This window comes from Mandrillus leucophaeus, unplaced genomic scaffold (assembly GCF_000951045.1).
Source record: "Mandrillus leucophaeus isolate KB7577 unplaced genomic scaffold, Mleu.le_1.0 Scaffold284, whole genome shotgun sequence".
NCBI lineage: Eukaryota > Metazoa > Chordata > Mammalia > Primates > Cercopithecidae > Mandrillus > Mandrillus leucophaeus.
In genome coordinates, this window is record NW_012102965.1 from 275,722 (window position 1) to 303,273 (window position 27,552).

General features: G+C 36.0%; 1 protein-coding gene across 1 annotated transcript in view; it reads left to right on the top strand.

Annotated features, from left to right (window-relative positions):
* MAGI2 (membrane associated guanylate kinase, WW and PDZ domain containing 2) overlaps nucleotides 1-27,552 on the top strand; it is a 765,625-nt gene that overhangs the window by 121,144 nt on the left and 616,929 nt on the right. Inside the window, exon 2 of the mRNA XM_011985485.1 lies at nucleotides 26,244-26,363. Within this exon, the coding sequence (XP_011840875.1) occupies nucleotides 26,315-26,363 (49 nt within the window). The 5' untranslated portion in view covers nucleotides 26,244-26,314. The remainder of the gene's footprint in view (nucleotides 1-26,243; nucleotides 26,364-27,552) is intronic.

The following is a 27,552-nucleotide window of genomic DNA, read 5'->3' on the forward strand; positions in this document are numbered from 1 at the left end:
ACATTAGGTATTTCTCCTAATGCTATCCCTCCCCTAGCCCCCCACTCGCTGACAGGCCCCAGTATGTGATGTTCTCCTCCCTGTGTCCATGTGTTCTCATTATTCAACTCCTACTTATGAGTGAGAACATGCAGTGTTTGGTTTTCTGTTCCTGTGTTAGTTTGCTGAGAATGATGGTTTCCAGCTTCATCCATGTCCCTGCAAATGACATGAACTCATCCTTTTCTATGTCTGGATAGTATTCCATAGTGTATATGTGCCACATTTTCTTTATCCAGTCTACATTGATGGGCATTTGGGTTGGTTCCAAGTCTTTGCTATTGTGAACAGTGCTGCAATAAACACACGTGTGCATGTGTCTTTATAGTAGTATGATTTATAATCCTTTGGGTTTATACCCAGTAATGGGATTGCTGGGTCAAATGGTACTTCTGGTTCTAGATCCTTGAGGAATCGCCACACTATCTTCCATAATGGTTGAACTCATTTACACTCCCACCAACAGAGTAAAAGTGTTCCTATTTCTCCACATCCTCTCCAGCATCTGTTGTTTCTTCACTTTTTAATGCTCGCCATTCTAACTGGTGTGAGATGGTATCTCATTGTGGTTTTGATTTGCATTTCTCTAATGACCAGTGATAATGAGCCTTTTTTCATGTTTGTGGGCCACATAAATGTCTTCCTTTGAGAAATGTCTGTTCATGTCCTTTGCCTGCTTTTTGATGGGCTGGTTTTTTTTGTTTTTGTTTTTTTTTTCTTGTAAATTTGTTTAAATTCTTTGTGGATTCTGAATATTAGCCATTTGTCAGATGGATAGATTGCAAAAATTTTGTCCCATTCTGTAGGTTGCCTGTTCACTCTGATGATAGTTTCTTCTGCTGTGCAGAAGCTCTTTCATTAGTTTAATTAGATCCCATTTGTGAATTTTGGCTTTAGTTGCTATTGCTTTTGGTGTTTTATCATGAAGTCTTTGCCCATGCCTAAGTACTGAATGGGTTTGCCTAGGTTTTCTTCTACGTTTCTTATGGTTTTAGGTCTTACATTTAAGTCTTTAATCGATCTTTAGTTAATTTTTGTATAAGGTATAAGGAAGGAGTCCAGTTTCAGTTTTCTACATATGGCTAGCCAGTTTTCCCAACACCATTTATTAAATAAGAAATCTTTTCCCCATCGCTTTTGTCAGGTTTGTCAAGGATCAGATGGTTTTAGATGTGTGGCTTTATTTCTGAGGGCTCTGTTCTATTCCACTGGTCTATATATCTGTTTTGGTACCAGTACCATGCTCTTTTCATTACTGTAGCCTTGTAGTATAGTTTGAAGTCAGGTAGCGACCCTTGATGTTATTGTATTGAATAGATTATTGTGTTACCATTTACTACTTGGACGTCAAACACCATGTAAGCAAAAGTCTGCTTGTTTGTAGATTAGTTTGGTTGATGCAATAGATCCAAGTGAAGAAATCACTTGAGACTAGAGATCTATCAGGGAGATTCACACATGTGAAATCTTAAACACTAACCTTCAGTGTTTATTTGCTTGCCTATTTCTTCCCCTGTTTGAGGGTAGGTATCTCCTCATTACCTGGAACAATGGCTGCCCCATGAACTCATTTGTCAGTTGTGTTTGTTGAAATAAAACATAGCTTCTCTACATTTTCTTCACATGGAGAAGTATATACATATACAAGCAGCATACAGCACGTAGTTCTGATGTTTCAGATGGTGTTTACACTGCAGAACGCTTATTCAGTAGTGGTTAGTGTGTCTGGTCTAGTCAAGGCATAGGCTTTCTTTCTTTTCTCTTTTGGCTTCTGAGGTCTTTGTTGTATTTTCTACTTTTACATTTCAGAGAAGGCAGGGATATATGTTCCATATGTCAATTACCACTTTGAAAAGGACCCTCATACTCAAAATATATTTGACCTTCAAAGTACACTGAGCAATTATGGCATTACCTTGATTCAGGGTATTTCAAAACCTCTCATTGTCTTAGATCATCATTTTATTCTAATTAAGTTCAATAATTATACATATAGAATATATATATAACCTGTTCTGTTTTTAGGATAGAATGCTAACTCTTTGATACCTGATTATCAAAAGAATGATATTACTGGAAGTTATTTTCTAGGAGGGTTTTTAATAACATTTGTGAGTTCTCTACTTCATAAAGGTAAACTGTAAAAACAATGTGTAAACCCACACTGCATTTTAATAAGAAAGGGAGCTAAAACCAAAGCACATGGGGTGCTTCAGTGGGTGAGCTGAAATAACAGAGTGAATATCCAATGAATCAGGACAATGTAGACACTGAAGGAATTAATGGAAAAAAAAAAACTTACCTCATCTCTATTATCCAAGTCAGCCAAGTGCAAAGGCAGAAAGTTTATATGGCATGTGTGTGTATCTATGTTTATTTTTGTATTTTGTGTGTTACATGAATTATCAGAAAGCAACTTAAAGTGTTCACCAAGAGGCTGGAGGGCCTGCATTATCAATCTCTATTATAGCAGAAATACTACTACTGGATCAAAACTACTTCACAGTCTCATGGAGAGGCTGTTGCCAGGATATGTAATGATTGATTTGAAATAACATGACGTGAGAGACACTACTAAGAATCTTCAAAGATGACAGAGTATTTTTCAAGCTTCATGAAAAATGACGAAGTTACCATGTCAAGGGTTGCTAAAAGCTTACTCACAAGAACTCCTCGAATCACCACTGAGAAAGCATCTGTTTCTTGATAGTTTTTGAGGAGTTGTTTCACAGTGTGAGGTGACACTATCTGTTTCGATACAAAGAAATAAAGTGACTATTGCATGTGTGTTGTTCTTGTTAGCTGGATATCATGTCACCTCAAACAGAATACTACTTACAGCCGAGTAGCATTTAATTTTCTTTCAACATACCTGGATTGGTTATACCTTATTGTGTTTGAAATGATTAATAGCCAGCAGAAATACTTAGTGAAAGGAGGGCAAAGACTACTGCTGAATATCATTATTGACTTGGAATGGTAATGATATATTTTCATTATTACTGCCCATAAAATAAATTTCCTACAAAAACAACTTCTTCTCTATCTATGCATGCCCCTGTAACCATTTCATTAAAGGTTCTCTCTTCTTTTGCAGTCAACTGAACACCTATTTCCAAGTTAAACCTCCTGACTTTTGAAAGCCTATTTCTCCTGGTTTAGTTCTTTGGGACCCAGCTCTTTTTCCTTTGCTTACTCCCATGGAAATGACACGTGGGACCCTTGCTTTTGAAGGTCACTCCCACATAAGACTCTGGTTCTCACTTCTCCACCCAACCCAGTCTATAGCCCTGGATGCCTGTCTATCCCTCCCCTGGATTGGAAGTTCAGACAATTGGAACCAAGGACATTTTTTAGTGAAAACATGAAGTTTGTAAACATGCAGGCTAATCCTCTTTCTAATGCATGCCTCGTGAGTTACTTTCTTTGTGGCTGTATCCAGGATCTCTCACGTAGTAGTATCAGTGCTTGCGGTTGTTGACCAAATTCCAAACCCCTGAATCACCAAGAAGGTATAGAAAAAAGAAAACCGTTTTTGAGTTACTGAGTTACCTACCCCAGGCTAGACTAACACCTTACTACTCTAATTATGATCTGTAGATCAGCAACATCAGTATCACCTGGGAGCTTGTTAGAAACTCACAATCTCAGGCCATACCCAGGCCTGCTTATCAGAAACTTCATTTTAACAAGATTGTAAGGAGATTCCTACACACATCAGAATGCGAGAAGCCTGGGGGTAAAGTGTTTAAAAATATTTTTTTATTTAACCCTCAGCACTTGCATGTGATTGGCATTAATATTCCCATTTTACAAATGAGGACTATTAGGACGAGGGAGGTTGAATAATTTATCTAACCCAGAGGCTAACCACTTGGCTGCATACCAATGTTCCCATCTGTATGACTTGATGCCTATAAACAACAGGGATGACCAGGCCAAAACACGGGGCTTTAGAGACCTAGTGATAATTTGACAGCTGAGTAGCTACCAACTGCTGTGAAGAAAAGGAAATTTTTTATCAATTACTCTTAAATCCAGGTGTAGTCACAAAGAAAATAGTTTTATTATTTTTAGTCACACTTCTATCTTAAATCAAATGATATTAACTTTTTAAATTTGCAACTCAAAATATTCACAAGATTTGGATCTGAACAACTTTTAGCTGCTGTCTCCACATGCCAAACTCAGCCTCCGATGTTGAAATTTCGCCATGATAGTAGATGTTCCAAAAAGGTGCCACTGAGTCCAAAAGCCATTCTTTAAAAAAAAAAAAAAAAAAAAAAGGTAGAATTAGTGTATAGCATTCTAACATCTAAATACTCTTTTATTTTTTTGAGACAGAGTCTTGCTCTGTTGCCCAGGCTGGAGTGCAATGGTGGGATCTGGGCTCACTGAAAGCTCCGCCTCCTGGGTTCATGCCATTCTCCTGCCTTAGCCTCTTGAGTAGCTGGGACTAAAGGCGCCCGCTACCGTGCCTGGCTAATTTTTTTTTTTTTTTTTGAGAGATGGGGTTTCACCGTGTTAGCCAGGATGGTCTCGATCTCCTGACCCCGTGATCTGCCCACCTCGGCCTCCCAAAGTGCTGGGATTACAGGCGTGAGTCATCGCGCCCGGCCTAAATACTCATTTTCATGTTCAAGTTCTGGCAAGCTTGTTTTAAAAATTTATAAAAATGTAAATTTTTAAAAAGTGTAATTACTTTTGTGGCTTAAAAAAAAAAAAGTCATCCCAAAAAAGAAGCCAGCATAAAACAGTGAAGATTACTGCTTCTTTCAACAAGTCATTGTGGGAAGTAAAAAAGTGCCACTACCCAACAGACATGCAGTTTAACAAGGCACTCAAGATCACAAAATGGCAACCAGTCAAATGCTGCGGCTGAAGAAAATTAATCACCACATTGGTGCTGACCTCACAGGGTGTTATGAAGAACGTTGAAATGGCTAAGGGTATGGGCTTACTGAACTCTTGAAGCCATGAGATTGGTCACTCAGGGTGAAAATTGTTGTAGACCTGCAATGTAACAAGTTTCTATAGCAAAATATCTTAGATTGACATCAGCAGACTTAAAACTATAGAGCAGATGGGAAGAGGCAAGCAGCAGGATTCCTGGAACCAAAATAAATTTTACCATCTTCTCAACTTTCAGAATAGATAGGAATTAATTGGAAGCCGATTAAAGAATTTATCTTTGCAATGTAAAACACAGTGTTGATTATATTCCAAGACCAGTGGTCCTCCACCCTGGTAGACATTAAAATCACTTGACAAGCATTCTGAAAAAGCACCTCTTGGGTACTAACCCCCAAATTCTGATTTAATTCATCCGAGGTGGACCTGCTAATTTTAAAATCTTCCCAGATGTTTCTAATGTGTAGCCAAAGTTGAGAGCACATATGCTAGATGATGCTAAAATAAATAAAAGACAAGTGAAGAAAAAAGTGTTGAATAAGATGGTGAAAGAAAATCATAAGGATCAACAATATTTCAGGTTTCAGCTGTTGTATCTTTGGAAGCAAGGCTAACAAAAATAGTCATAGCAGTGTAAGCCTGGATATATGGCGGCTTCTTCCTATTACTGCAATGTACTGAGCATTTTTGATTGGAGGTAGTAGGGAAGAAATTGTTTTATTTTTCAGTTTTTCCCTGTTACAAGGATGAGCCAGTGAACATCCTTCCATGTGTATGTTGGGAACCATGACAGAATATTTTTTTTGACTTTGAATTGTTATTTATTGTGCTGTTTTTCTGCATTTAGCTTGCTTTATTTTTGGAAATTTTGTAATGTAATTTTTTTACTATTATACTTTAAATTCTAGGGTACATGTGCACAACTTGCAGGTTTGTTACATAGGTATACATGTGCCATGTCGGTTTGCTGCACACATCAACTCGTCATTTACATTAGGTATTTCTCCTAATGCTAATCCCTCCACCAGCCCCCCACCCCGCAACTGGCCCTGGTGTGTGATGTTCCCCTCCCTGTGTCCATGTGTTCTCATTGTTCAACTTCCACTTATGAGTGAGACCATGTGGTGTTTGGTTTTCTGTCCTTGTGATATTTTGCTAAGAATGACGGTTTCCAGCTTTAACCATGTCCCTGCAAAGGACATGAACTCATCCTTTTTTATGCCTGCATAGTATTACATGGTGTATATGTGCCACATTTTCTTTATCCAGTCTGTTATTGATGGACATTTGGGTTGGTTCCAAGTCTTTGCTATTGTGAATAGTGCCACAATTAACATACATGTGCATGTGTGTTTATAGTAGCATGGTTTATAATCCTTTGGGTATATATCCAGTAATGGGATGGCTGGATGAAATAGTATTTCTAGTTCTAGATCTTTGAGGAATCACCACACTGTCTTCCATGATGGTTGAACTAATTTACACTCCCACCAACAGTGTAAAAGCGTCCCTGTTTCTCCACATCCTCTCCAGCATCTGTTGTTTCCTGACTTCTTCATGATAGCCATTCTAACTAGTGTGAGATGGTATCTCATTGTGGTTTTGATTTCCATTTCTCTGATAACCTGTGATGAGCATTTTTTCATGTCTGTTGACTGCATAAAAGTCTTCTTTTGAGAAGTGTCTGTTCATATCCTTTGCCCACTTTTTGATGGGGTTGTTTGTTTTTTTCTTGTAAATTTGTTGAAGTTATTTGTAGATTCTGGATATTAGCCCTTTATTAGATGGTTAGATTGCAAAAATTTTGTCCCATTCTGTAGGTCGCCTATTCACTCTGATAGTTTCTTTTGCTGTGCTGAAGCTATTTAGTTAATTAGATCCCATTCGCCTATTTTGGCTTTCGTTGCCATTGCTTTTGGTGTTTTAGCATGACAGAATATTTTTATGATAAATTCCTAGAAATAGAATTGTTTGGTCAATATGTTTATGTATGTTTATGCATTTTATGTGTTGATATTTAATTATTGTCACCCACCCACCAAGGAGGTTATAGTAATTTATATTTACATAGCCTGTATCTCAACTGTGTCTAATCATAAGAATGGGTTGAACATACAAAGGAGACAGTGAATAACCAACAGTGTAAGATTCTAAGAAAAGGGAGATTTGAAGGAACAGCAATACTTTTGAAAAGAATGTAGAGAGAGATGAAGTGAGGTGATGCTGTGTGATTGTTGGTCAGTGCTAAAGGATGGTTTGAGATTTGTCATCATAAACTGTCAAATTTTCATTCAAGTAGCAGTTGGCTGCTTGATGCAGGCAAAGAGAAAAAGCTAAGTTCAACAATCTTTCTTTGCACATGACATGGGATCTTCCATTATATTGTCCTATAGCTTTATGAAGGCCAAATATTGACAGCATAGTGATTATATTCCTAAGTATATTTTGTAGAAAAATATGTGCAAAGGAATTATATGTAAGAACATTCATTGCAGCATTGTATTTAATAGTGAAAATTTGAAAACAATATAAAAGTTACTAATGTTTCATTGGTAGGAGAGAAAACATGCTGAATTTACATAGTAGGATATTATACACATACATATATGCACTTAAAAAATTCCTGTATTCCTAAATACAATTTTTTCTTGCTTTAAAGCAGCATGACTCATCATAAACATTTCCACACTTATATGATTATAAATGTTATTTTAATGATTGCCTAATATTCAACCATATTAAAGACTCGAGAAACAGAGAATAATACAACAACTGAGTGTATTCCACTAAGATTTAATAAATTTTAATATTTTTCTATCTTTGCCCAGATCTTTTCACTTTTAATAAAATACTGCGGATACAATTGAATCTCCTCCATTATACCCTTCTTCAAATTCCCTCCTTGACCCTAGTTTCCTCTTTCATCCTCCAGCAATAACCACTTTACTTGGTTTGGTGTTCATCTTTGCATGCATTTTAAAAATAGTTTTGCTGGACCAGGTGCAGTGACTCACGCCTGTAATCCCAGCACTTTGGGAGGCCAAGGCAGGAGTTCCAGACCAGCCTGGCCAACATGGCCAAACACCATCTCTACTAAAAATAGAAAAATTAGCCAGGCATGGTGGTGCACACCTGTGGTCTCAGCTACTTGGGTGGCCGAGGCACGAGAATTGCTTGAGCCTGGTAGGCGGAGGTTGTAGTGAGCCAAGATCATGCCACTGCACTCCAGTCTGGGCAACAGAGCAAGACTGTGTCTCGGAAAAAAAAAAAAAAAAAAGTTTTAGCTGATTTGTGCTTGTGTCTATAAACAACTTGGACACACTTAAAAAGTCACATAAATGGTATATATGTACACACACACACACACGCACACATATCTGCAACATAGTTAACTAAGAGTTTTTATTAAGAGTAGATGTTGGATTTTGTCAAATTTTCTGTCTATATCCATAAAATAACTGGGTTTTCTTCTCTAGTTTGTTGATATGGTGAATTATATTGATTGATTTTTGAATAGTAAATCAACTTTGCATACCTTGTAAAAGCTCTATGTGTTCATGGTGTATTCTCCTTTTTACATATTGTTACATTCAATTTGCTAAAATTTTATTAGTTTTTTATATTATGTTCATGAGGAATATTATCCTGTAATTTTCTTTTCTTTTATTTTAATGTTTGGTTTTGTGATATCATGGTAATACTGGCCTTGTAGAAGGAATTAGATGTTTTTGCTTCTTTTTCAGTTTTCTGAAAAAATTTGTACAGAATTAGCATTATTTCTTTCTTAAATATGTGGTGGAATTCACCAGCGAAGCTATCTGGCTCTGGAGTTTCCTGTAAGTGATAGTTTTTAACTAAAATATCAGGTAGACACACACTGACACACACACACACACACACGTATGTATACAGGCTCTCTACTGTCCACAGAGAGCCTGGACATTATACATATTAAACATGCTTTAGTTGTATCTTTCAAAAATTTTGTTCATTTCATCTAAGTTGACAAATATATTGGCATAAATTTATAATATACCATTAATATCCTTTTAATATCCATCAAACCTATAATGAACTTACATCTTTCATTGCAAAAACTGATAATTAGTATATTCCCTCTTCTTTCTGAGATCAGTCTAGCTTGGAGGTTTATCAATTTTATTGATTTTTCTCTTAGCCAGCTATTGATTTTATTTTTTCTGTTTGTTTAAAAAATTTCTACTATGATTTTTATTGTTCTCTTTCTTCTTAATTCGAGTTTAATATGCTCTCCTTTTGCCAGTTGCCGAGGTCATTGATTTGAGACCTTTCTGTGTTTCTAACATAAGTATTTGGAGTTAAACATTTCTCTTGAATTCCTGCTTTAGTAACATCCCACTAATTTTGATATATTGTGTTTTTAGTTAGTTCAAAATGATTTCTAATTACCTTTTTATTTCTTCCTTGACACATGAGCTATTTGAAAGTGTGTTAGTTTCCAAATATCTAAGGCTTTTCCAGATCTATTTCTGTTATTGGTTTCTCATTTAGTTTTATTGTGGTCAGAAAACATCATTTTATGATGTGTCTTGTATAAAGGCATTGAAACTTGTTTTATTGCCGAGAATATGGTCTATCTTTATACATTTTTCATGTGCAATTAAAAATAATGTATATTGTTAAGTGTTCTATAAATGTCAATTAGGTTAATTTGGTAGACAGTGTGGTTCAGGTCTATAATTTTACTGGTTTTCTGTGTACTTGTTTTATCAATTATTAAAAGAGGAGTGTTGAAATATCTCAGTATCATTGTGGAATTATCAGTTTTTTTCTTTATAGCTCCATGTATTTGCTTCATGTAATTAGAATCTCTAATTAAATACATAAAATTTAGGATTTTTTGTCCAGTTAAGGAATTGACTCCTTTATTATTTTGAAATGAATTTCTTTATCACTGTTAGTGTTCTTTGCTCTAAAATCTACTTTTTCTGATGTTATTCTAAATTTCATTTGACCATTGCATAGCATAGCTTTTTCAATTCTTTTACTTCTAACTTTCTTGCGTTATTGTATTTAAATGATGTTTTTTGTAGGCAGCATATAGTTGCATTTTGCTCTTTTAAACAGATGATCTGTTTTTCAATAGTGTGTGTGTATGGGTGTGTGTAGATGTTGCTGTAGGCTTTATATTATACATCTTTAACTTATCCCAGTCAGCCATCAAATGATACATCACTTCATATACAGTGTAAGAATCTTACAATAGTATGCCACCATTCCCATCCCCCACCCCTTGTGCCATTGTGATCATATATTTTAATTCACTATATTGTTATTACTTTTGCTTTAAACCATCTCTTACCTTTCAAAGGGATTAAGTTATATATTTTATATTTACCATTTTCAGAACTGTCTCAAAATAATTGTTATGCAGGTGGCTGCATTTGTCTGTATCTTAATAACTTGAGTCCTCCAGGATGATGAAATACATTTTATTTCACTTTTGTCTATCAGCCATAATAGGCATCAAATATATATTTGTTGAAATTGCTGCAAGTCATTTCTATCATGTGACTTGTAAAAGGGACACATGACTTGGCAAACTAGAGCTTTACCTAATTCTTAGTATTTTATCATTTCTTTATTTTTAGAAAATTACTACTTTTTCATCTGCTCGGAGCACTCGTATTTCTTTTTAAATGTTTGTAGCTTCCTAATTCAACAAGTTTGGACATTTCTTTCCAAAGATATCAATCCTTGGTGCACCCCAGCTACTTTCTTGGCATTTCTTAGTTATCTTTCTGAATATCCTTACTCTAACTTGGCAACAGTTTAGAGAATATCTTACTTCCCTCTGCTTCTCCATATATTTTTCAAACTGATTCGTAATAGTTGCATGTATTTAAGAGGTACTTATGTTATTTGGGTACGTGTATACAATGTGTAATGACCAAATCAGAGTAATTGGGATAGCCATAGGATATTTGATTCCCAGTTTTATTATTCTTTCCTGGCAGAACACTCTATCTGAATGCTGAGTGCTGGTTGCCCATATCCCATTCACAAGGCACACCCACACTCCCACCTGCTGCTCTCAACTATCTCCCGCAACAAAATTTTTTTAGAACATTTTGTAGATGATGGTGAAGTGTGCCATTGCCTAGAAGCCTGGCCTGTACTGCCAGACTGCCCAGGTTTCAATCCTAGTGCTGCCACTCGGGCAAGTTACTTAAGGTATAAAAAGAGTAAAATGCCACCTACCATATCAAGTTGCTAGGAAAAATGAAAGAGATAATGCATGCAAAAAGCAGAGTACAATGCTTCATGTAAGGTCAGAGCTCAATAAGTATTAGTGCTTGTGAATATTGTATACATAAAAAAATTCTCATATAATTCCTTACTTTGCCATATTAATCAGTCATGTCTTTCTCCCTTTCCTACTAGATTGATATTCATTCTGAAACATTTCATATATGTTTGGACAAATGATAAATGTGTGAAAGAAAAAACTGAAGGCTCCTAAGTGATGACCGAATATATTAAAAATTAGCAGATAGCTTTGCTAGAGGGCTCTCTCCTGCTGAACCAATTTTAAATATTTTGCTGTAATGCAACACAGAATCAAATATCTTGGAACACTTAACCTAAGATAATTCTTGTTCTTTGCCTTATTTCCATATGCTACGGTAATTTTACTGAACCATGGTCCTAAACTTAAAGCTTATATGTATATGTATATTGTTCATATACAACTTTATCATGTAACTGTTCATCTTTATGTCAGGTAATGACAAACTTTCTATCAAATATAAAATATTACTGTGAATACCACTTTATCCAATAAGTGATAAGTAACTTGATTTCCATGGTGAACATGTAGCATACACATGGGATATTACAGATACAACAGCATAAAATTTGTATGTAATATTCAGGAGCACTTAGAGGCTCCATGTTTCTTCCCTGTATGAAATGTCTGATAAATTCCTTAGCCCACAGAAGGTCTGCTAATAAATTATACTCTAAAATGGAAGCATGGTCAACAAGATACTGTTATTTACCACTAAAAGATGCAATGCCTTCAGTAAATACTGAAGGAGAAGCTCCTTCACTCATAGGAACAGATGTGTTTCCACTCTTGATCTAGCATCACAAAACACATATTTCCCCTGGCAATTTCTTGTTCATATTATTTCAAAGATTGCATAAGAACAGTCCTCTCTGGCTTTTTGAGAGAACAAATATCTATAATCCTTCTACGGATATTTTCCCCAATTTTTTTCTGTGTATTAGGAAGCTACCTGGTTGTTTTGAAGAAGTTTTCAAAAACAATAGACACATGAAATGTTACACTTAATACTGGCCACACCCACAGAAATGGTCGTATTTTTCTCTCTTGAGGTAGTGCACTCAAATGCTGGCACTGAAGTTGCATCTTGTTGATTTACAAGTACAAATCTAGGAGATAAGATCATGAAGACACAAAGGATCGAAAACCTAATATGGGGTGAGCAAACGACTTCTTACGGGTCAAATCAGTCCACCACCTCATAAATGCAGTTTCATTGGAACACAGCTGTGTTCATTTGTGTATGTATTATGTGTCCACTTGTATCTCTAATAACAGTAGTTATTACAGAGACAGTATGGCCAGCAAAGTCTAGAATACTTACTGTCTAGCCCTTTTAGAAATTTGCTGAACTCTAACCCAAAGGAATAGCTTGGATCTAAATGGGGAGATAAATAGCTATTTAACCTTTTTCCAGGAGGTTAAATACATGCACTGTATTAGTCCATTCTCACACTACTATAAGGACATACCTGAGACTGTATAATTTATTAAGAAAAGAGGTTGAATCGACTCACAGTTCTGCAGGGCTAGGGAAGGCCTCAGGAAACTTACAATCATAGCAGAAGGGGAAGCAAACATGTCCTTCTTCACATGGTGGCAGTAAGGAGAATAATGAGCACCCAGCAAAGGGGGAAGAATCTTATAAAACCATCGGATCTCATGAGAACTCATCATCACAAGAACAGGATAGGGAAAACTGCCCTTGTAATTGAATTATCTCATCCCCCATGACATGTAGGGATTATGGCAATGACAATTCAAGATGAGATTTGGGTGGGGACACAGCCAAACTATATCATGCACATTTTTCATTCTAACATGGATTCAGTAATGCCCCATAGCCTAGTTTGGCCAGCCTCAGCCTTTCTAGTTTTCTCACATACCAGATGCTCTACCCCTTCTTTTAGGCAGCAATACTTAATACTTTGGGTCTGAAAGTCAGAGCACCATCACCCTACCAGGTATAAACTCTCCAACCACTTCTTCCCCTTGAGGGGCAGGATGCTGAGTCAGCTGCTGGGCTGATGCTACTGGTATTCACCTCTTTGTTTTGTGTTATGTCTCAATTAGTCCTGGCAAGTAAGTGTGTTTTCATACTCTCTCTAAAGGAGGTAAAGATTTATCTAAAATTATAAACATTTTCTCTGAAGAATTCAGTATTTATTTTGATAACTCACTATTAACTCAATATCTATTATGCCAGAAGTACCTTAATTAGCTCTTTTTAAATTTCCTTACAATTTTCTTTTATATTTTTAATTCCTAAAACTTTCCTTAATCTCTGATAATAATTGCATTTCTCAGGAATAGTGATTTGAGAGTCTATAGAGCCAAGTGTTTTGCTTTTTTTGTTGTTGTTGTTACAGGATAGTTTTCTTCTGATAGGTTTATGTAAAAATTTCCAGCAGGGGTCTCAAATGATTATTTGACAGTTCACAATACACATTCCTTTATCTTGTATCACTTTTAATTTGCTCCCCAATCAGGAGGGAAATACAGTGGTTTAAGATTAAAACCACAGTGTTCTGGGGATTATGACAATTGGATAGAAACTGAGTCCTGCTGCATTTCATGCCTAAAAGACCGTGTGGATCTAGGCCATGGGGCTGCTGGTTGTGTGTCAAAGACTAAAGTTTCAAAAAAGGCGGAAATCGTATTCTGTCCGCACCTCCCCCCGACCCCCGCCCCCTTGCTTTTTTATCCCTTCAGAGGCATGCAGTTATCTACAGGCTGAAAATCTGGATACTTATGTTTTCTTTTTTATCAGAATGCTCATTGTTTGATTTGAACAAGTCACTTTTCTCTTTTTCCCTAAGTTTCCTGAGGGGGGGCCAGGCCATGCCACTCAACATTTAGTGGCTGGCCCACAGTCACACTGGCCTGAATGGGGAGAATTGCCTGTTCTGTACAATATGAGCAGATGTTTTCTACACATGAATGCTCACAGATGTGGGTTTTGGAATCAAGGGACTGTCGGCTATAGCTGAGTATATTTCTGCTATAATATTCCAAATTCTATAATTTTTTTAAAGTAGAGAAGCTGAGTTGTGAATTTTTGTTCTGTTTTTCATCAACTATATAGTAAGATTTAGTGTGATAAAATATCAACTAATATAATAGCTAGTATCATGAACATAAGATAAATCAGATGCACAGGGCATTCTTTAACTCAAGATTTTAAGCAAGAATAAAAGCACCTCATCACGAGCTCCTAGTGGGTGCTCATTAATGTTTCCCTCCTCCTCTTCGTTGTTTCTTCCCTCCATGATAATTTGATGTGTGTGTGTACTTGAGAGCCTCAATTAAAAAAAAAAAAGTTGATCAGACATGTGATTTATGCCATATAATCTGAAAAGCATTTCAATATTTTGAAATCCCTGGATAGTTAACTGCCCTCTTTCCTTCGTCTGGATTTTCTGATACTCTGTAGACTCTGTGTTCTACTATCTACCTTGAGCATTTCAGAATATAGATGCCATGGGGACATATGGTGATACTAAAAGTTAATGTCATTGCAAGATTCTAATAGTGATAAAATGATAAAGTTATGATCCACTAAACCTTCCATGCAATGAAGGTCACTGAGTAGTGTCTCTGCACTGCTCAGAGGACTGGTGGTATCTACGCCATCTAGTTCTGGCCCAGATTAATTTTACATGAGGAGAGTATAAAAGCTTCAAACTAAATACATATTGTTTCTATAAAAAGCCACTGATCTTTCTTTTCCTTTAGTTCAATATGTAATCTTGAAACATCTGCTAAATAATAAATTAGGGAATCAAAAACCTCCTTTTATTAATTCTATAGAATGCCAAATATAGAACATGTCTAAATTAAATATTGAAGAATTAAAATCAAAAGTTCAAAAATAAATTAATTGGTAACAAAAGGGTCATTTGTCTTCTTCCAGTCTCTTAAAAAATTCAGGAAATTAATAGTCAAGTCAAGAATCTTGTAATTATGGTTGGCTGCCCTACTTTATTGGTGAGAATGCAGTGTTCATCTCTCCTGGAGTTAGTTAGGTACGTTATATCTATATATTGTGAGAATGGATCAAAAGGCTAGACTATAGCTATCAAGGAATCTGATTTTATTGGGGCGAGTCATTTTATCTGTTTATGTCTCTGAATCCAAGTAGTGAATTATTCTGCACTGTGAATGCAAGTGAGGTAAAGATGGAAATATGAAGAAAGCAATTTATGCAACCAAAGTTTCTTTGGCAATCTGCGGGGTAGAGGAGATGGATTTTGGTGTGAAGGAATGGATAAGATTTAGGGTACAAATCTTTTGTCGCCAGTGTAGTGATGATTCAAATGAATGAATAAATGAAATTGTTCACTTTGGCTAGTTTGTCTTCAGTGTAGAGTGCTGGTATGTCAGTGGTCAAGGAATCTTGGTACTGTTTGTTATTAAATCTGGTCATTTAGTGTAGAAGCCTGAAAATTGAAAATACATTGCATATACATCAACTTCAAAAGTGATCGCCCCAAACATTGCCTTTCTTTCTTGCTCAGTATGACAGGTTTTTTAGTTCAGGTGATGAGCTCAGCTTTATTTTTCTTTTCTTTTCTTTTTATTTTTTACTTGAAACAGGATCTTGCTCTGTCACCCAGGCTGAGTGCAGTGGCATGATCTTGAGTCACTGCAGCCTTGACCTCCTGAGTTCAAGTAATCAATCCTCCTACCTCAACCTCCCAAGTAGCTGGGACTAAAGATGTGTGCCACTACACCGAACTTATTTTTAAATTTTTTGTAGAGATGAGATCTCCATATGTAGCCCAGGCTGGTCTCAAACTCCTTAGCCTCCCAAAGTGCTGGGATTACAGATGTGAGGCACCATACCTGAGTGAGTTCAAGTTTTAAATGATATTTCTCACATCTACCCCTCATTTACTCTAGTGTTTACACCAGGGACTTAATTGTGCAAAGAAAACCATGGAATTAATAAAACGATATGGTGGCCTAAATAATTTGTTCTAACAGGGAGCTTTATGAGTACTAATTCCAAAGTACATGTTACCTATCACCTGATTTCATTTGATAAGTATAGTTGTAAACAAGCTGTAATTTTAACATTTAGCAAATCAGATAGCTTGGTATATGAAAATAATGCGATGCTATTATTTCTTACTTTTTGTAGATCTACAGATTTTTCATTTGTCTTCTATTTTTGACATCCACTATAGTTTTTCTTCATGTGAGAAATCTTCGACATTAGATGCTTGTTTTTTCTTAACATATTATCATATATCACTGCTGGTGAGCTAGATTCAAGCTTCTATGTTTTTCCCAATATCGGCCATACTGTTGCACAGATAGAACCAAAATAATTTATATTACTTCAAATAATAAAGGTATTTATAAGCACACATAAGTAACGATTATTTCTCAAATACATTTAACTTCTCTTGGACTCAGGAAGGGGGACATCACACACCGGGGCCTATCATGGGGAGGGGGGAGGGGGGAGGGATTGCATTGGGAGTTATACCTGATGTAAATGACGAGTTGTTGGGTGCTGATGAGTTGATGGGTGCAGCACAGCAACATGGCACAAGTATACATATGTAACAAACCTGCACGTTATGCACATGTATCCTAGAACTTAAAGTATAATAATAATAATAAAAAAAAGAACACTTCACTATGAAAAATATTCCTCATGACTCTGTGCATCTATGCACTAGAAAATGAAGAATGACTTGTTTTCTCTGAATCCAGTACATGGCTCCAGGGCCAATGCCAAAGTCATGACCCGCATGCTTTATGGGTTGTTGTAGTTATATTTGATGAGGAAATTTAACAGTGTTTTTATTTTGGGTTCCCTGAGATATGAGTGAAATTAGAGCAGTGGTTCTCCAATTACGGTTTCTGGACCCGCAGTGTCAGAGGCATCACCTGAAAACTTGTTAGAAATGCAAATAATCAGGCCCCACCCAAGCAGGGTGACTCAGAGACTCTGGGGAGTGAGAACTAGCAATCTGTGCTTTAACAAGTCCTCCACGTGGTTGTGATGCAGCCTGTGTTTTAAGAAACACCAAGTTTGGGTCTGATGCTGCCTCAATCCAAACTGTTAAAATTTAAAACAGTAATTGATGCCATATGGGGCACTATTTTGAACCTTTATATCCAAGATACTCAAGGAGAGGTTTCTTAAAAGCCTGTTTTTGGATGGTACCTAAACATTGTTAGTGTATGCCGGTGCTGCTTTAAACAAAAATTGACAACATGCTATCTTAGGAGAAGAGAGAGTTTTGAAACAATTACTGAGGTTTAGAGCAACACACTGTTAAGAAAATAAGTCAAAGTAACTACTGATATTTTACAAATGGATTTGTCAGATCTTCAATATTTTATAAAATGTACATAATGTTTTATTGAGGCTATTAATAATTTTTATACTTAAGTGATTTATTTCATCCAATGGTAGGTTTTAATTTTTTTATCTTAATCCAATCCACCCCATCAGTTAACAGGAAATCTATAAGGCACACATTACTTTATAACCTGTCTATCACATACAATTCAATGACCCAAACTATTATTTGCTTCGCTTACTTTAGCTCTATGCTTGCATAAAACCATACTTTGGGATTTTATATGATTGAAAATGAACGTAATAAAATCCAAAGCCTAGACTGGTTGTGTAAAAATTGATTACAGGCATTGGCCAAAGGAATCTATCGGATGTGTGTTTTTATTGGCAGCACACACAAATATGGTGATTGTGTTCTTACTTGCTAATGAGTAACTGACCAACTTAAGTATCTTCAAGAATCTAAGAGTTAATCAAAGGCTGAATACAGAGGAAGTCACCTCAGCTGTCAAGATCTATTTTTTCCAGCTTGCAGTTGAGAAACACCAGGAAGAAAGGGAGAATATATGAATAAGAACCGAATTCAGTTTCTTACATTCTCACACAATGACCCATCTGCTTAGAATACATTGACTTAATAATTAATTCCAAGTCTATTTCTTTAGCAACTATGTATTGGGTACCTGCCATGCAGCAAGCACTATGGAATTTTTAATATATCAGAATAGATCACGATAGATGACTGCACTGAGCCATCATCTAAGTAATAATACTGTCTGTCAAGCTGGTGACTCTTCTGAAGAAAAGTATTTTACTAAAACTAGGAAATAGCAGAAAGCTAAGGGGAAATGTGCTTTAGAATTATATTTACCACAAATGCCATGCCCTTTTCTTCCTAAGACAAAAAGAGCAATGTTCCTTCATTTAAACAGTAGATTAATAAAAAAATTTCATTGGCACTCCCAGTTGCCATGGTAACAAAATGACAAGTTACCTCCATGTGATTTCACTGTGTATCAGTAAGCTAACCATTTGGGAGATAATGTATTTTGTTTAGACATGTCTTTTGAGCAGAAGTACTATGTGCTTCCATTAACTCATGAAGGAGGTGTTGTTCATACAGTACTTAATTTAGCAATTAATAAATAAGCTGTTTGGTTTAAGAAATTAATAAAATATGAAACAAAGCCTCAACTTAGTAGCATTTTCTCTTTCAGTTCTTTTTCCTTTGGAGGAGTGGTCTGGTATAAATAATAAGAATAAAATATATAAATCCCAACTTGGATAATAAAACTTATTTTGGACTTTCCTATACACCACTTAGGAAAGCCCCAACCAAAACAGAAGAGCAATAAAAGAAGGTGAGCTTCAGCTATATGATGAATCATCTATATTCCCTCTTTTATTCTTCACATCTTCTACCCTATTTCTAGTGGTAGATAATTACTTGTTATTACTGTTGAGTCTTGCTTTGCTGTCAACTGTTCATCTTTTGAGTTGCAAAAGCAACTGTAATTATATCAGCATAAAAATAAGGTAACCACTTCAAGAAATTTAACTTAATTGTTTCCTCAGTCTAGATATTAATTACCTTTAGCTGCAAATTACCATTGTACAACACTTCATTTCATGTCACATATATTTTCCTTATTTTTAGAATCATATTACTTTCCAAAGAGATGTTCATAGATTTCCAATTGCTTTCTCCTTCTTCAGCCACTGTCTTGCCCATTGACATAACACCAACTAATATCCTTTCTTCCCAGACACATAGATCTAAAATCATGCTTTCTGGCTTTTGTTGTATGTGCTATGCCTGCAGGTAAAATTAAATGACCTACTAATCAGGTTTTATGAGCACTTTCACACTTTTCAAATGACTCAGCAAATGGCAAAAACCTTCTAGTAGCCTAGGCCATAGGCATTACCTGTTTTACATGTCTGTCTACAAAAGATAAAAGGACCTTTGTAACTAGTGGCCAAGCCATTGTGTACTACATCTTAGTGTGTAATCAGACAAAATGGATTTATATCTTGACTTATGTTTTTTTCATACCTAAACAGTAAAAAAGTCAATTTGTATCTTTAGGCATAATATTTTTTTCTTTATTATAAGTGTTAGCCTGAATGAAGGTAAGTGATTTAAAGCTTTGATTGTAATATATTCCGAAAGTAAGATACCACCAATGATATTTGTGAAACTGTAGTATTCTTAGTAGCACTATTAATATTACTTAAAAGGAATGCAGATATTGTTGGCATGGTGTTTATGCTTTTACTTTTTATCATGCCTTTTTATATCTATTATTTACCTCAGTGCATAAGAAAATTGATGAAGAAGTAAATAATGTTTTTATCGAGGATCACATATGTAAAACATTAAAACAAAAATGGAATGTAGATGTCCTCAATTTTTAATCTAAGAATCTTTTTATCACACCATTTTATCACACCACATCATTCTTTCACTTTAAAAAAAAAAAAAAAACTTTTAGGTTCTGGGGATATATGTGAAGGTTTGTGACATAGGTAAACTCATGTCATGAGGGTTTGCTGTGCAAATTATTTCCTCACCCAGGTATTAAGCCCAGTACCCAATAGTTGTCTTTTTTGCTCCTCTCCCTCCTCCCACCTTCTGCCCTCAAGTAGACCTCAGTATCTGTTGTTTCCTACTTTGTGTTCCTACGTTCTCACCACTTAGCTCCCACTTATAAGTGAGAACATGCAGTATTTGAGTATTTGATTTTCTGTTCATATGTTAGTTTGCTAAGGATAATAGTCTCCGGCTCCATCCATGTTCCCATAAAATACATGCTCTTGTTTGTTTTACGATTGCATCGTAATCCATGGTGTATATCTACCATGTTTCTTTATCCAATCTGTCACTGAAGAACACATAGGCTGATTCCATGTCTTTGTTATTGTGAATAGTGCTGCAGTGAACATTCTTGTGCAGGAGTCTTTACAGTATAATGATTTCTATTCCTCTGGGTATATACCCAGTAATGGGATTGCTGGGTTGAATGGTAGTTCTGTTTTTAGTTCTTTGAGGAATTGCCGTACTGTTTTCCACAATGGCTGAACTAATTTACACTCTAATAACAGTGTATAAGTGTTCCCTTTTCCCACAACCTCGTCATTTTCTTCTTTTAAAAATGAGGGTTGACATGTAAGTGTCTGTGTGTGCAAATACACCAGTCATTAGAACCCAACATGCACTGTCATGTTTATCAATCCTTTGAAAATGATTTTGATAGCTCAAAAATACCTGTGTCGGGCACCAAGATGTTAAGCCAAATGACCTAAGCTAATCCAAGCAATAAGTGAAATAAGTGAAATTTCTCTTTAAGGATGTAGTAATTCTTTCTAAAATATAATCAGGCTCTTTCTGGATCCCCTGCTGACTTCCAGCAGTCTCCCGCCTAGCTATCACTCACCAGGGTAGTATACAGCCTACCAATATTGTGGGTCTCTGCTCCCCTTCAGGTCCTTTTCTTACAGTCTCTTCTCCTCCACCCTTTTCTCCATACTGTCTAAGCTGACAGAAATCTCAGTATTTGACCCACTAAACTGTGCGTAGGTTCTAACAATATGATTTATGGTCAATTAATAAGATTTAACCCTTTATAGCATACTATATAACCTTTTATTTTGTATTTATTATCTGCCTCTCCCTATTAAAATATTAGTTCCATGAAAGCAGGAATCTTAGTCTGTGTTACTCAGAGATATAGCTCAAGCATCTAGAATAGTGCTTGGCACATAGTAAGTACTCAGTTAATATTTATGGCAAGTAAAAAAAATCTATGATGTCATTTCTGTTCTTTCAGGCAATAGTACTTAACATATAATCCTTGTCGAGTATTTAAAATGTGCTAGACATTGTCTTAAGTATGTTATATGAATTATCCCATTTGTTCCTCACAATAGCCCTATGAAGATGCTACTACTATTGTTCCCATTTTACAGATAAGAAAACTAGAGTTTACAGAGGTGGAGAACCTTGCTCAAGGTAATACTGATAACAAGTGGCTGAGTCCCAAAAAGCACAGGCAGCTTACTTTCAAAATATCATTTTAAAGGTAGTTTCTTTTTCATCTGAACCAAAGAGTAATTCTAATGGTGGAAGTTTTAGTTTAAAGAGAAAGAAGAATGACACATGACAAGCCAGAAAGGAGGGTATTACATAAGCAGAAAATTCTTACATTATGTCCTCTCACACGTTCCATCAAGGCAAGCCCATATAAAGAAACTCCACAAGCTGGCATACCATGAGATTTGTGTTTTATTGTAAATAATAGAATTATGGCGTTCTTTGATTCTTCTTGACTCTCAGTATTTTTCTCTCTCTCCCTTTTCAACCCATTCTTTTGACTTTAGATTGGATAGACAAGCCTTTAGAGAGGAAATGTGATCAGCCTTGTGCTTCACCAGGGCTCATCAGGAAGTTCAGTGATGAACTAAAAGAGGGAGGCAGGCACACCAGTGACACAGTTACCACCTGGTCCAGGAGGGCGGTGCTGGGGTCAGAGACAGTACAAATGGGAAGGATGATGTTGTGGAGCTATGGGACTTAGAGCTTGCCAAATATTTGGAGATGGGATAAAGGAGTGAGGGAGGACTCAAAGGTAGGTGACTCTGGGGTGAAAGTTTCAAACTAGCATGACTAGAAGAATGGTGGTGGCATAAATAGGGGAACGAGATGAAGAAATACATTTTCATGATTACATTTTCCTGAAATGCTGTCAGATTTGCCACTAGTGAGGGTGGAATAAAGACATTTTCAGACTTGCAAAATCTCAGACAATGTAGCTTCCATGCAACCTTTGATAGGAAGCTTCCGACAGATGTGCTCTGCCACCATGAGGGTGTAGACCACAAAAATAGACATGGGGTCTAGGGAAGAGGAGAAACTGCACAAGACAGAGGCAAAGTGACTCCCCAGGATGATGGTAAAGGCTGATCCCTGGATGGCAGCTGACAGTCCAGATTGGAGCTAGTCAGAAGCCTCCTGGAAATATTTCTTCAATAGGATAAACTTGAAGAAGTATAAAAAGTATTTGTGAACTTTGAGAGGAGATTTATTTCTCAAGGAGAGAGTTTATTTAATGAATAATGAATGGAAAATGGAAATGAAAACATATTACGTCTAGAGTAATCAATAAGTTACACACGGCCAGGCGCAGTGACTCATGCCTGTAATCACAGAACTTTGGGAGGCGAAGGCAGGGGAATCAAAAGGTCAGGAGATTGAGACCAGCCTGGCCAACATGGTGAAACCCAATCTCTACTAAAACTACAAAAATTAGCCAGGTGTGGTGGCACACACCTATAGTCACAGCTACTACAGCGGCTGAGGCGGGAGAATCACTTGAACCCTGGAGGCAGAGGTTGCAGTGAGCCGTGATCTTGCCACTGCATTCTCAGCCTGGGCAACAGAGCAAGACTCCATCTGAAAAAAAAATTTTTTTTAAGTTGCACACAAAAAGTCAGTACACCACAAGTTTCAGCTGGGAATAGAATTACTAATGTAAACACTTAACACTAGTAAACACAAGATTGTTCCATTAGAAGAATGGAAGGAAAGCAGGAAGTGGTATGTGCAGTGGGGTTAGAATTGTAGACAAAAAAAGAGTTAGATTCTCATTTTCTTTAAAATCAAGAAATAATTACTAAAGTAAAAAATCAAGAGGCATATTAAAGTATTTAGAGATTTGAAGGTTAAATTAATCAGCTAAAATCAGTGTGTTTGACTCTGGATAAAAAGAAAGGGGTACTGGGGACTGAGGGTCTGCTTTTTAAAAATAACAAGTCTTATAGAATTGTTTGAAAACTTAAAATATCTGTATATGTAACTTTGTCAAATAAAATATTTTATTTATTTAATTTAAAATACGTAATTCTAAAAGAAAGCAAAGGAAAAGAAATTTGTCTTAGCAAGATGGATGGTAATTCCAGTAAAGGCTTAATTTTGAAGGAAAAATATTAAAGTAATACAGATAAGAAAAATGAAAATTAGGGAACTTTAGGAAATTTGGTTTCAGATTGTCTCTTACTTTACCAAGAAAGAATGAGCTCATGTCTTCTGCAAAAAGTCAAAGCAGCTGAATATTAGAAAATGTTGGGAATATAAGAGAGAGAGAGACAAGAAGAAACACACAAAAGAATTATCAAGCTTCAGGAGGATCAAACTGACATTAAGTAATCTGAATTTGTGGAGTACTTTGTCAAAGAAAGTTTATGTTTTTTTATAGCAACTGCTGTCAATAATGAAATAACCAACAGTGAACATGGGGGTTAATTAGGAGTGGTGAAATCGTGAAGGTGAACTAAAGGAAAGAAGAGATTCTGGTTTTTTCCTAGTCCTTTAGTAGTTAGGGAGGCAAGTAAAGCAGATTTGGGGAACACGAGGGAAATTACGAGAGATCAGGGACTGGAGATCATAATTAGAAAGAAGAATAGAATAGGAAAAAAGGATCAGAGACTGATGTCAAAGATGGAGGTGGCAGCATTTGAGATTTTAGAGCAGAACTTCAAGCCACAATGAGGTAGGTGAACTTTCAGTCCAAGTAGGTAACCAGCATCAGTTGGATCAATAGCAATAGTTTATACTCACTGATGTTGCCTATCACAGAAGGAAGAACTCGATCATAGAAGTCTGAAGTGCAAGATGGAGATGGAAAGCCATTTAGTGAACTGAAAGTACTGATGGGCCTCCCAAGAAGAGCACAACGACAAATGTTTACTAAAATTCGGTACAGCCGTGTTACTCCAAACAAGTCAGCAACCCTGGAAATTGCCCTCAATCATGTGATCCTGGTGCTCACATGGTGCTAGAAATGCATTACCATACTGCAAGCAGTTAATTAAAGTGTGTAGTTTCTGAAATATGCAGATAAATTAGTAAGGAAAATTGAGTCTTTGTTATGTGATTTTTTTTCTTAATGATTGGAGTGTGTTCTAAATAAACAGAAAAACAAATTGATTGCCAAAAACCATATTAATGCACTTTTAATTCACAAGGGTTAAGCACATAAAAGTTAGAATATCGAAAGTTAAGGTTCTCATAGAAACATTAATTTGACAATATTATGCATACTAGATGAAGGTGGTTTGTATTTATAGCATAAAAGCAGTAGGAAATAACTGCAAAATGTGGCTCAGTTAAACAAAATAAACAATTCAGGGGAAGTCATTAAATATGATTATGGAAAAAAATTGTTTTGCAACCCCCAAAGACAGGTTATAAAACTTGATTTTAGAAAATAATAACTTCAAATCTTAAAAAATGTTTTCAATAGGAATTATTCATTTTTATCCAAAATCAAATTTTCCTGGCATATTGTACATTCTGACATTAGCTTCTGCTTCTCAGTTGCAGTCCAGATTTAATTCTAATAGACCAAAAGGAGAACTGACTGGCTATTTTCATGACCTAGTTGATAAAGATTTCAAATGCAGAGAACAAAAATAAAATTTAAGGATTTAAAATACTTTTTTAGCATATAGACAATATGGGGGAGTCTATATATATGAAGCCTGCCAATGTACTACCTTATATATTTGGCCTCTATATTTCTGCATACTTCTTTGCATGTATGAATTATGTAAATTCCAATCTGACCATGAAAATGTCTTCTGTAGGTGGCATAGAAAAAGGAAGAAGCTTAGGACATATTCAGGGAAGGAAGTATTACCTGGAAACAAACCTGCAGCCTTGAATATGTTTCTGTTTCTGCTCTTGCCTCACAAACTGGACAGCATTCCTGGAAGGCTGTGTTCTTCAGGAGAGTTGGACTGAACTACAGTCTGAGCAGCTGATACTCCTGCCACTTTGGCCCTCATAGCTCCATTCCCTCTATGGGTGATGGAGGAGTCAGGAACAGTGGTCCCATGCAGTAACCCTTGGTAGGGAGTCACTTCAGTCAGAATTAGTGGCAGTAATGAAAGAAGGAAGGCCACATAAGGGAGAGCCTATGTGATGGAGTCAGAGAAAGTTTCCTCCTGTCAAATTAGATACTATATTCCCAGCATCACAATTACTAGTACAATTTAATTATAACACAATTCTAATTATTATTTAATTTTAAGTAGTAGTAAAGGTTTGTGATCCTTTAAATCACATAAAAATGGTTCTGGGTGTAAATTTAACAAATGAAAACCAACAAACAGTCCTCCCAAGAGAAAGCAGATTATGAAAATAAAAAGATAAATTGACATTTTCCTAAGATCGCTACTTGCCATTGTATTTTATGTCACAGCGCAGCAGTCTCCAGGACAATAGAGGTTCATTCATGGAGCGAAATATATAAATTCCTGAAGTAGCAGACTGCTGGCTCAATATTCAAACCACCTCTTCAAAAAGGGCACAATGTTCTGAATTTTTCACTGAAAAATATATGCAGCCGTATCACACGGCAATGAACTCTTTATAAGCTTGATGAAGAAAAGTGCTTTGTACATTTACTTTCATCTTTACCCCCTGCTGTTTTCTGTTGCCAAACAATCAGGAGGACAAATGCGAACTGCCAACTTGCAGGATGTACAAACAAGTGGCACTGAATATTCAGAAGCATGGTGGTATTTCTAAAGTTCAACAACAAATCCCTTAGCATCTTTCTTCTGTTTTTACTTTTCTTTCTTCAGGCACCACAAGGCCACATAAGGAGGGTGAGGTCCCTGGAGTGGATTATATTTTCATCACTGTTGAAGATTTTATGGAATTGGAGAAAAGTGGTGCTCTCCTAGAAAGTGGGACTTATGAAGGTAAGCACAACGTTCCTGAGAAATCTCTTTTTTGTTGGCCTCACATTTTTCTCATTTGATGGAAATGCATTGGGACACCAGGTTACCCATGGGCTGTTTTGGGTTTGAGAGCTTTAATAAGATGAGTTTAGAAATGTATCCTAAAAATGTTAAAATACATCTCAAGTGTACTTTTAATATGCCTAGAGAAAATAATATATATTTTAAAATATATTTTATATATATATATACCCATTTTATACACACACACACACACACGCGCGCACACACATACACTCTGAAGTATTCTTGTGATTGTCTCCTGAGATTAAGCTGTGATCTTTCAGATAAAATGTCTTTATCTCAAGATGTCATCTAAAAGAGGGCAGGGCTAGAATTCTAGTTCTGTCATTATCTCTGTGTGGCTTTCTCAAATTACTCTACCTCACTGGCCTTCACTTTCCTCCTATGCAAAATGATGGGGTAGAAAAAATATGATCTGTGAATGAACTCCGAATCTCTACCACAATAGAAGTCTCCTTGTGTACCCAAATCAAATGTGAACAACAAATGAAACCAAAACCTTGAATGCAGGAACTATGCCTCAGTGGAAGAAGCACTGAAACATAAGCCAAAATCTCTGTTTCAAAAGAGGCTTTGTTATTTATCTGCTACAAAAATTAAGTAACAGTTAATGTCACTAAACCTTAGTAGTCTCATCTGTAAAAGTGGAATTATGGCATTAAAAATGCAAATAAGTAAAAATATGTTGAAATGATTGCATTTATCAATTTGGGTAACATTTATATGCATCTAGTTTATATCTAATGAAAGTATGTATATGTGTGTGTATATATATAATGAAATTATAACATAACTAAAAAGGTAGAAAATAATTTTTCATTCCTACTTCACAGTTATAGAGTATATGTATAGATTATTAAGTTCAAAGATTAGTTTTATTGAACTGCAATTAATAGTGATATTAAAAACAGAATTCATGATATATACTTTGCTGCTTAGCCTGTCATACATGCAAAGTTCAGCAAACATCATCAAATAACATGGGTTTGCCATGTTAACAGTTTGGCCCTCTGCTTTCTCCTCAGTTTATAGTCATGTGTCTCTTAATAAAAGGGATAGTTCTGAGAAATGCATGGTTAGGTTATTTCATCATTGAGGGAATATCATAGAGAGTACCTACACAAAC